This window comes from Babylonia areolata, chromosome 5 (assembly GCF_041734735.1).
Source record: "Babylonia areolata isolate BAREFJ2019XMU chromosome 5, ASM4173473v1, whole genome shotgun sequence".
NCBI lineage: Eukaryota > Metazoa > Mollusca > Gastropoda > Neogastropoda > Buccinidae > Babylonia > Babylonia areolata.
The window spans coordinates 37,167,778-37,179,729 of NC_134880.1; the positions used below are offsets into that span (position 1 = coordinate 37,167,778).

General features: G+C 42.5%; 1 protein-coding gene across 1 annotated transcript in view; it reads right to left on the bottom strand.

The window, feature by feature from the left end:
• LOC143282269 (uncharacterized) overlaps positions 1 to 11,952 on the bottom strand; it is a 56,057-nt gene that overhangs the window by 27,514 nt on the left and 16,591 nt on the right. Inside the window, exons 2-3 of the mRNA XM_076587869.1 lie at positions 11,614 to 11,884; positions 10,383 to 10,619 (exon numbers count right to left, since the gene is read on the bottom strand). Of these exons, the coding sequence (XP_076443984.1) occupies positions 10,383 to 10,619; positions 11,614 to 11,884 (508 nt within the window). The remainder of the gene's footprint in view (positions 1 to 10,382; positions 10,620 to 11,613; positions 11,885 to 11,952) is intronic.

Sequence of the window (11,952 nt, forward strand, 5' to 3'; positions counted from 1 at the left end):
GCATAAGGCAATGCGCAACTTTCAGATTAAAAAACTCACATGGTCATACTGCCCGGGACATGCAGGTGTTAAGGGAAATGAGCGAGCTGACAGACTTGCTGGCAACGCAACACCAACGAGCGGCCTACATCTAGGAAAATCGGAAATCTTCAGAAAAGTCAAAGAATATCAAAAAGAACAGGTACAAGGCCATCACACCATCGATCGCCTCAAAGAAATAAAAGCAGAGAGAGGGAGTGGCCGTAAGTCTAACATGAAAGGCAGAGCACGATGCTTTGCTAATCAAACAAATATCGGCATCATTTCCAAACCAACATTGCGCAAATTTCTTCAAAACGGAACAGAGTGTCTGTGGGCTTTTCCAAATACAATAGACTGAGCAACACACTATACGCCACGTTCTTGGCATCAGAGATCTTTTCCCATCCCTCTTGCGGCCAATCAGTGGCAGCCTCTGTTCGTGTGTGTATGTGTGTGTTTGTGTGCATGTGTGGGTCTGTATTTTTGAGTGCGTTTGTGCATGCGCGAGAGTGTAAGTGTACACAAGTGTCAGTAGAGTTCTGTGCACGTGCGTGTGTGTGTGTGTGTGTGTGTGTGTGTGTGAGGGGGAGGTGGGGGTGCGGAGGGAGGTGGGGTAGAGGATGAGGTATGTGAGTGTATGCATGCCTACACTGTGGGAGCAACAGGATATTGGAACGTATATATATATATATATATAGATATATATATATATAGATATATATATATATATATATCTTTGTACATATGTGTGTGGAGATATGGGCATATGTGTGTGCGCTTGTACAAGTAAGTGTTCATCTGCGTGTGTGTGTGTGTGTGTGTGTGTGTGTGTGTGTGTGTGTGTGTGTGTGTGTGTGCCGTGGAAGCTGTGATACGTAGACTAGAAATGAGTGTGTGGAGGAGGGGGGTAGAGGAGGTGCAGGGTAATGTGTGTGGTGTGTGTGTGTGTGTGTGTGTTGGAGCTCATGTACGTTTATATGTATTTGACTGTGCTTTCATATCTGTGAAACTGCGTGTTCGGTGCATATCTGTTATGCATGTGTGGATGTATATGTGAATGTGTGTCTTAATGTTTTACATCTATTTGTTTTTGTTTTTTTGTTTTTTTTACATTATAGTTATTATTTATTATTTATTTCTTTATTTGTGTAAGCTTATCTATCATTGATTCACCTTTTTTTTCCCCCTCAAGGCCTGACTAAGCGCGTTGGGTTACGCTGCTGGTCAGGCATCTGCTTGGCAGATGTGGTGTAGCGTATATGGATTTGTCCGAACGCAGTGACGCCTCCTTGAGCTACTGAAACTGAAACTGAAACTGAAACTGAGCGAGTTCAGAAGTCATCTGGTCGGGAGAGAAAGATTTCCCTGGGCTTTTGATGCCAAGCTCTGTCAAGAGACGGATCACCGTTCCAGCGTGGGAGCTGTTGGGTGTCGTCTAACAGAAGTAGTGGGGTGTGTTCGTTGTCACCCCCTTCTTTCTGTGTGTGTGTGGGTCTGTGTTTCACCCTGGGTAGCGGTGTGCCCATTTACCTGGTGACAGGTTTTCCTGTTTCCCTCCCTTCCGTGCCACTGCCTTCGACGGGTCTCCGGGACAAGTCTGGAATGGTCCTCGTCCCCCTTCTAACGTGTCACCCCGAAACTCCCTTACTCCCGTTCCCGTTCCCACTTTCCCACTGCCCCTCTTGCCCGACCAGCTTCAGCCAGCAAACTACCAGCGTGGTCCGTCTTTGGCTGTCAGCATATGTCTGAACTCTGGCAGCGTGTTTGAGCAGAACTGGCGCTACAGTTGACTGCAAATTGTATTGTGCTGTAGTTAGAAGTTATTTTTTTTGTGTGTGTGAGTAATGCTTGGGTTTGTGGCGTTCGTTTATTTATGTATGTTTGCATGACCACAGTAAAACGAGCTGAACTTTTCTGTGTCTCCGTGTTTGTGTTGTCGGGACGTTAGATAGTCTGGGAAGGGGCGGGGGTTCATGGGCAACCCCTTACGGGTTGTGACAACATACGTGTGCGGTTCTGAAACGCCCCCAGTGGCCTGGTGAGCAGAAAATGGTGTGATGTGATCATTCATGCTCTTTAGTCAGATCACCAGAATCAAAATAGATGCAGTCAATATTAGTCACACCGAATTTTCCAGTATTTCATGTTTATATCCATATATAATATAAATCAATTCCTCGTGTTATAGCTGACTTGGAAAACCGACCGAGAAGAAGTATGAGAGGGTAGGGCGGAGGAAGAAGCTTTATGTTCATGAAAACGTGACTGTATGGCAAAAACAAAACTTGGCTAACAAGCATTAAAAACGGCTCAAACTGACTTTCGTTTGTGGGGAACTGCCCTGCCCAGGAAAGCCTAAAAGAAAAAATCGACGAGTTTAACATTGGTACACGCCAGGACACCCCAGACATCATTCAGTTCATACTATGTTTGGCACCGCTGACTGAAAGGTCATTCTCAAGGCTGAGGGAGCTCATTATTTCTGAGTACCGCACTCGCATTCTAAAACTGATGTGCTTGATCCTATAACGTGCTACTTGAACAACAAGTGGCTACGCTCACGTTGCATACGTGCAGAAAGAAAGAACGAAAAGAAGAAATAAATAAAAAAGATTTAAAGAAGAAAAGAAACGATCATCTTCTAAATGCACGCTTAAAATTCATGTCAACATGTTATAAGTATCTTCTGTTAAACTCTGAGATATAGCTTTATTTTCCCTTTTAAAAAATCATTACAAATATCTCTTCTTAAAATCTGAGATATCGCTCTAATTTCAACTTTTAGTGGTAGAATTGTTCATGCATGCCGAGTGGGAAACGTGTGGGTTTATTACGCACACTTACTTTTGTTAATCCACTTGAAACAAACAACAAACAAAAACAAACCAACAGACAAACAAACAGACGGAGAAACTAACAAAACAAAATCCGGCCTTCTACGCACTTCACACTAGTGTGTTGGTATTATGGTGGTGCCATTTTGGAAATGATGTTTCTTTTACCCACGTTCTCTGAGCTTGGTTTAGATAATCAAGCTCAGTTTAGTCCTGTCACGGAAAATGGATGTCGACATAAAACGTGGACGTTTCTGATATAATGTGCAAAACATAACTGCGAGCAACAAGGCCATTTCAGCAAATACTCGGCGGATCTAAACTAATTACATTCAGTACACAGGTCTCACACTCTGATGCTTTCATCTATACTGTTGATAACTCCGGAGGTCTGGACCACCACTCGTATCATATATACATGAAATGGATGCTTCGCACGTCAACCGCAGACATGATCTCTGCATCTCGAGGTATCACTTATGCAAAAAAAAAAAGAAGATAATCAAATGGACATTGCTATTAGCCAAACACGTGCGCTGATGATGCTGTGAAAGAAACTAATAGGAAACACGTGACAGGAAGGAGAATGGCCGATCAAGGACACGTGATGGGAACGGTGATCGCTGATTGGTTACGCGCGTGAAGAAAACGAGACCGGCACGTGAAGCAAAGTGGTGTGTGGGCAAGGCGTGAAGGATCAAAATGGAGGACATGTGAGTACGTATGTAGGGATGAAAGCTAAGCGAACAAAAGATCCAGGGCATGAAGAGAAAAAAAAAACAAAACAAAAACATCATTGACAAGTCATAAGGGCATGCATCATCCGCTACATGAAATGTACGAACGTTCTCTCTGACCATTTTCGTCTGCGATCACATTGACTCGAAACATAGACAGTCAGAGAGTTATGAATTTTATCCAAATACTCTATTTGTTGTTATGATTGTTGTTGTTGTTATTGTTGTTCTGTGTGTATGTACCTGTGATATTGATACGGATTATTTCGGCCACATCATGAATGAGTATGTGAACAAAAGTAAAGCTTCATTAATTATAGCTTAAACATATAAAACGAATGCACCTAAGAAAATGCAGTTTCTCTGTATTCTACTGGCTTATACAGATATTCATTCCTATTTCTAAAAACGTTCAGATCTGTGCAACACAAAAGTAGATAATATATGTTCGCATCAAAGAACACAGAACAAATTTGTATGTAATCGGGTTTTTTGTTGTTGTTTTTTAAATGTTTAAAATACATTTCTTGCATAGATGGCATAGCAAATCTGAACCTCCAAACTTTCTGATCCTAAAGTAATGAACACACATATCATATATATGCCCAGCCTTAATTTTGTTGTTGATAAGTTCAATGTGTTTGCCAATATCATATAACAGCAAATACGGCTTTTATACATGCACAGTATATAATGTCATGTTTAGGACCTAATTGTTCACTTGTTTGATTTCCTCGTTCCAAATTTAAGCCTGGCACATGCACTCAAACATTCGTTGACAAAATGCATTTATAAAACGTATAATGCAACCAGCACATTGATTCAACAAAACGTGTTCGAAACCATTTTCAAATAAACAAAACCACGCATTTAATATCCTGCTTTCTTTCCAACTGACCACCAGCTTATATAAATTTCTGCAGTATTCTCAGCCAGAAGGCACGTAAATTAAACAGCGGTTTGTTTCACAATATATCAGGTCATTTAGTATTTGAGAATCAACTCAAGTATTTCGTAAGTGCTAATAAATGCACTGATTCGCAAAAAAATTACCGCTTTGTCTACCCCCATGATTCTAGACCGTACTATGGGCTGCACTTATGATTCTAAAAGCTTGTAACCCAATGCGAGAGAGTTATCGTTGAGAACGCGTTTTGCAAAACTAAAATCATTTTCGCTCTGAATGAAAAAATCTTAACACAAAACTGCAAAACTAAGAAAAGTATAATCAAAGCATTCCCAAGAATTCAAGAAGAGGAGTCAACGACGGTATTACAATGCCTGTGTGAGAGACTGACAGCCCGACACACAGACTGACAGACAGAAACAGAGATACAGACAAATAAAGACAAACAGGCAAGTAGACCGACGCACAGACTGACAAAGAAAAGCGATGCACCATCAATATCTACTTACACGGTGTCGCCACACGTGAGCCAAAGCTCCCTAAAAAGCTTCTTCGAACAGACAAAAGAGGCATTGTTTGGTAAGCCCACGCTTTCTTGGAGAGAAGGAGGCAAAAATAATTGGCCGAGTGGAACATCAAATGGCTGGTCAAAAATAGACCAGCTACCACCGAGAATTGGTACTGGTCAAGTCAAAGAAGAGCATGTAGCTGCAAAAGATGTGACCATGTGCAACAGGCTTTACGGCGGAAGATACTGCTGCTGCTGTTGGTATTTTTGAATATTTGTTCTTTTTAGTTTGTTGTTGTTGTTAGAGTTGTTGTTCTCATTGTTCTTGTTGTTGTTCTTCTTGTTCTTTGTCGTATTCTTCTTGTTTTTCTCGTTCTTGATCATGTTATTGTTTTCCTCCTCCTCCTCCTCTCCCTCTTCCTCCCCACTTCCTTTTCACTGTTTTTTATTTTCGCTGTCCGGGGTTTATTTCCTGCGTATTATTTTCTTTTCTTAATATTCATTTTGCAACACAAACAGAAACACGAGAATACCACAGGAAAGCGCATCTTTCTTAATACCGAAAAAAGAGAATGTATAACACAGTTATTACAAAAGATTTTATAGTTGCCTGTTACCCTTTTCGTGTTTTCTGATCTTATTGCGTGTGTGTTTTCGTCTTTACTCTTGTATGTTCTTAAATTTCATTTCTTTTATCTTCCTTTATTTATGACTTTAACTTATCTTATGTGGTCAGTCGTTTGCTCCTCTGTCTGGCTACTCAGAAACAACCGACTGATGAGGAAGAAAAGAATAGAATAGTCAGGATTTCCTTTCTGATGTACACTGTGCTTGACATCATCCCATCCCTCACTGTCTATCTGTCTGTCTGTCTCGTTGTCTGGTGCCTGTATATGTTTCCAAATTCGCTTTGTTTGTTTCTGTCTCTGTCTCTCTGTCTTTGTCTTTGTCTCTCCCTCTTTCCTCCTCCTCTCTCTCCTCCTCTCTCTCTCTTGTTGTTCCTCCTTTCCCTTTCTCCCCTCTCTCTCGTTGTGAGTCAAAGTGATTTCTTCAATGCTTTACACGAGAACCTGCAGATGGGTTCGTGATAGACTACACACACACACACACACACACACACACACACACACACACACACACACACACACACACACACACATATATATATATATATATATATATATATATATGCACACACACACACACCACAGTCACTGCACTCTTGCACTCACGTGCGCAATACCGTGAGGCTCAGTCAGAAGTCACCGCCAGTCAATTTAGAGTACAAAATTCCCTTTTGGTATAAACACAGAAAAGACAGTGGCTAAGAATAGCTGGGGATTTCCCCTGAGATGTATTGAAAATATGACCTATCCTACCACCGAACATTAAGAGCAGTAGGTTCATAGATAACCGACCAATAAATGGTCACCTTTCAGTGACATGGGTCCTCTACCACGCCTGTGCATACATGCGAGCTTGGCGGTGAAAGGGTTAATGTGAATGCTTTTAACGTCAATCAGGCAGCAGAGCAGCATCCGTACATGGACTGAAAGTAGCGCTGCACTGGGCAGAGGTATGCATTGCCTTTGGCGTCAAAAGGTGCGTGTTTAGCAAGCTGTTGCGGTGAACAACAAAAGAATGGACTGTGTGGAACAACAACAACAAAACAATACAAAATGAAAACAAACAATGGCACGAGTTTACCAGAAGAATGTTCCCCCCCCCCCCTACATATATCAAATGCGTCTATTTCTCTCTTCCCTCCATACACCCCCCGCCTCCCCCGCCCCTCCCACACACAGCGCCTCTGAATTTGATATATTAGTTATATTTTGTTGACTCGGAGACAGCCACTCTCGCTTCCTGCAAGTCCATCTTTCTGCGCGCATTGATACCACAGTGCGTCCACTTATGTCCCACCGCAAACATCCGGCCCAGAAAGTCGCTAATGGATACCGCATACAATATGCTGTGTAAGATTCGAGCATAGATGCTGCAAAAAGAAACACAACACAACACAACACAACACAATACAGCTCAACTCAACTCAGCTCAACTCAGCGCAACGCAACGTAATGCAATGCAATGCAATACATTACAAACATCTGTGATCGTGCACACTTACCGCAGCTATTTGAAAATATAAAAAAAACCGTGACATTGATTCGCACGTAAAGTTACATGTCTAACAAGGTAGCTGAGTTCAATCCACCTTTCTCTTCGACGACATACCTTTTTATCCCGGCTGACGAGAAGCGTGTGGTCTTGATCAAAAGGCTTGGAAAAGACAGGCTCGATAAAACATCGAGCGCAAGCAAGGAAAGCACGCTGATTATCCAAGCAAATCCTGAATTACAGGTGTGGACATACTCTCCATCCCACAAATTGGGTGTAACATTAGCCACAGAAACGACCCATGCCGTCCTCTCACACATGGGATGCTGATTAATCGCTATTATGATGATGATGATGATGATGATGAGCATTCACGCCAAATCTTGAAAATAAACCCTAGGCGTATACAAATAGAACACATATATAAATATTTAAACGGAAAAAAAAAAACCAAGATACCAAACATTAATGAAGATTGTTCATCCTCCCCCCCACCCCCCCCCCCCCCACACACACACATACCCACAACACACACAAGCACACGCGTACGCACACACACAAGTCTTAGCACACAATCGTAAATAGTACACAATCAAAAATACAACCAACGATTTCTGAAGCTGTCAAAACTCACTCACTCACTAATAGTCATTTTATTTCATACTGGAAAGGGATGAGCTGTTGAGAATTATTCAGGAGGGGAAAAAGTGGGTCTTTAGACTGGATTTGAAAGATTGCTGCGAAGTTGAGTTACGGAGAGGCTGAGGAAGTTGGTTCCAAAGAAAGGGGTCTTGGTATGTAAAACTGCGTTGGCCATACGTTTTGGTTCGAGCAGGGGGGGATCCTAAGCATACGGGTGTCAGAATAAGAGCGGAGTTGGCGTGAGGGTATGTAAGGATGAATGAGATCAGAAAGATACTGTGGACCAGAAGCCTCAATGGACTTGAAATACAGAGAGACAACTTTGTAAGCAATTCTTTCTTATATTGAGAGCCAGTGTAAAGCATTAAGGACAGGAGAGATGTGATCAAATTTAGAGGAACGACAGACAAGACGAGCAGCATAGTTATGGACTTTCTGAAGCCTAGCAATGAAGTAGCTGGGTGAACCGAAAGGCAGGAAATTGCAATAATCCAGGCGGGACGGCACAAAGACACAGAGGGGAGTTTTGGCTGCATCTTCAGTCAGGAGATGACGAATGGATGCAATTCTGCTAATTTCAAAGTAACACAGTGTGCATATTTTTTTCAACATGCTGCTGATAGGAAAGAGACTGGTCGAGTATGACACCAAGATTGTGGACGGAAGAGGAAAGAGGAATGTCGGTGCCATTGAGGGAGATTGAGGAAGGAAGATGGACTGAGTGGAAAAGACTTTGTGGGTGATAGTCATGATTTGTTTTATCCTCATTTAATTTTAGCTTGTTTTCAGTCATCCATGTCTTCAGATCGTAGATGCAGGCCTTAGTAGAGTCAATGAGAGAGGGAAGGAGAGACGGAGGTCCCGACAGATACAGCTGGTTGTCATCAGAAAAGCTGTGGTGAGACAACGAATGATGATTCACAATGGTGGAAATTGGTTGTATTTAGAGAACAAATAGAATGGGCACAAGCACGGAGCCTTGTGCCACACCAAACTACTTTGGAATGGGAGGATGAAAGAAAGTAAACAGAAACGATATTGGAGCGGTCAGACAGATAAGAGCGGAACCATGAGAGAGCAAGATGGCAGACTCCAAAAGTGCGATTCAGACGGTTAAGGAGAATCTGATGATCAGCAGCATCAAAGGCGGCTGAAAGATCAAGGAGAAAGATAATAGAGATTTCGTTGTTGTCAAGGGAAGTTAATAAATCGTCTGCAATTTTGAGAAGGGCTATCTCAGTGCTATGACCAGTGCGGTAAGCAAACTGAAATGGGTAATTCAAGTTATTGGTCCCCTTAATAAAGTATTAAATAAATGGGACAGTCACACACACACACACACACACACACACACACACACACACACACACACACACACACACACACACACACACACACATATATATATATATATATATATTTAAGTGTTGTGGAATTGGATTTAAGTATTGTAACATGACATGAGCATTGTTTAGCTATTGTGCTGTATGATATGTATGATGTGCTTCGTGTAGTGTGTGATGATTGTGTGTATGTGTGTATGAATATAGATCGGTGTTTGGGTGTTTGGCTGGATGTCTGTATAGGGTTACCCATATCAATTTCTACTTTTTGCCTTTACCCCCCCCCCCCCCTCCCGCCCCCCATTTCCGTGGCATTACTCCTACGCTGCTAATTGCGAGTCCGCCATACACAGCCACATACGGATTCGTCTGTCGCAGTCCCAGCTTCAGCAGTCCACAGGTAACCATCGATGTTAGGTCGCCAGGAGGCCACACACCAGAGGAGAACCTTCATTGCTGCGGAGTCACTTCAGCGGTGTTCAGTAGTGCCTGTTCTGATTTAACGTATCTAGGACACCACTGATTAAGCCCCCTACTAACGACGGTAATGGCTCAGTCGCAGAGCCAGAGTCAGCGTTCCCCCAGAGGGGAAAACACCAGCACTTCCCTCCAACGACAGACCCCCAAGAATCTGCCGACACCGAAGACCTTGACAGGACTCATCCCCAGCTCGGAAGTGGAGGGGGATCGAAACTGAGTTCAGCATGAGAGCAGAGCATGAAAGGCCGCATAATTTGGGACTTTCTTTATATTGATGATGAAGGGGGAGGAAGAGGATGACAATGATGATGACAACGATGCTGCTATGGGAGTCCATTTTAGGTTCAGGACAAGGCTGTACTCTACGCTTCCTGTCACAGTGACATCCCGGCGTTAACCGTGTCGGAGAGAAACACTTGCAGTGCTGGTTTGGAAATTTGAATAACACACCCAAAGACACATCCGCAAAGTGGATGACACTCGACTGTGTGGTTCCAGTCTTCCCATTTGAGCCCTTTACACAAGTAACTTGTTAATAGCCGGCCGCGGGCCGGAAATCCCACCTCAGTTGGGAATCGAACCCATGTCGTCCCAACTGTCAGTCCGCTAGCGCTACACTAACCACTTCTCCACGGCAGCTGGTCTAAACAGGTACTTTTTTCTTGTTTTCAATTTTTTATGCATGCTTTAAACGTCGGTTTCTATATACTGTATAACGTAATCGAACATGTTTTTACATGGAACCCAATTTATAAATTAATCTATCATAGTATGATAAAACAGATCACTTACAGGGAGACTTGGGTTCGGAACGACTCTGGCAGAGCACGTCCGCAAAGTCCTCACACTGTAAGGACACAGAGGAGAAAAGCTGAGGGTAGGGGCACTCCACCACGTGGTCCCCATGATACGTCTCCATGACGGCGTCCGGAAGTAAAGAGCAGTTGAAGTACCACGCGCAGTTGCCCGGATGAGGAAACACGCTCTGCGCAGACCCGCACACCTCTTCCGGTACCGGTACTGGAAGACCTGGGAAGAATAACAGAACATATAATGCGTCCTTCAGCTTTATGGTGATATTTTGTGGACGTCAGCTACTAGGATATACAATCTAAAACAATGTCTATGTCCCCTCAACAAAAAAATTACAAGATATTTGTTTTTAAAAAATAATTCCAGGAAATGATTGTTCAAAACATCTATCTATTCACACAAAAGAAATCTATTTTCCCATGTAACAATCTCTCTCTCTCTCGTATTGTACTCCACTTGCTTTTGAAATAGATGTGTTATATTCGTTGGTCTTTGAAATAATTGTAAATCGATGCAAGTTTATTTTGGCAGATCACTTATTGATCTTGTTTCACAACTTTGATGATGATCTTCCCATGTAAATTTGCTTGATCATGTCATCAAAAATGTATACCCCTCGAACAACTTCGCTATTTCCAACTGTCTTCGAAATCGCAAAGTGAGGAAAATTAGTTACAAACATTGAAACAGATACACAGACAGTAACATGGAAGACAGATAGAGAGACAGTGACAGACACAGACACACACAGAGACACAGTCACAGACACACTCACACACAAACACATACACACACACACACACACACACACACACAGTGTGTATAATATATATATATATATATATATATATATATATATATATATGAATATATATATATATAGAGAGAGAGAGAAACAAACAAACAAAAAACACTAAACAAACAAGTAAACAGATCGAAAACGAGAAAAGCAAACAAATAAAATCACACCACAGACAAATATCACAATAAAGAATACATCGAGAAAAAACAACAACAAAATAACGAAAACAACAATAAAAAAAAAAACAACTAACTATGCCACCACCACCACCACCACCACCACCACCACCAGCAACAACAACAATAGTAGAAATTGCCCATTAAGAATAGATTAACCAACTAGAAATTAACCCATCAAGAATCAAGAAGAAAAAAACTACCACCACCACCACCATCAACAACAACCAACCCGATTGCTGCACATCAACGCTGGACAAAGGTACCAGCCAATCTTCGGCCGTCACCGCCTCGCTCTGAGACAATACTGGCTGCCCCAGGGACCACCCTTCCGTGTCTGGAAGCCGCAGCCTGTTCCAAAAGGAAGAATTTAAGAACGGAAGCTGGGCGTGCACATCGAAGGACGGCTCTTCACAGTCGTCCAGGGAGGAGCCCACAGCCACGCAGTGCTTGTCTCGGACAGAAAAGACGTGGCCTTCACCGCAGGGTGTCATTTCCCGGGCCTTGGAGAGAGACAGGACAACAACAATTGTTTTTCATTTGACAAAGGTTGCTTTCTGCGGGGGGTGGG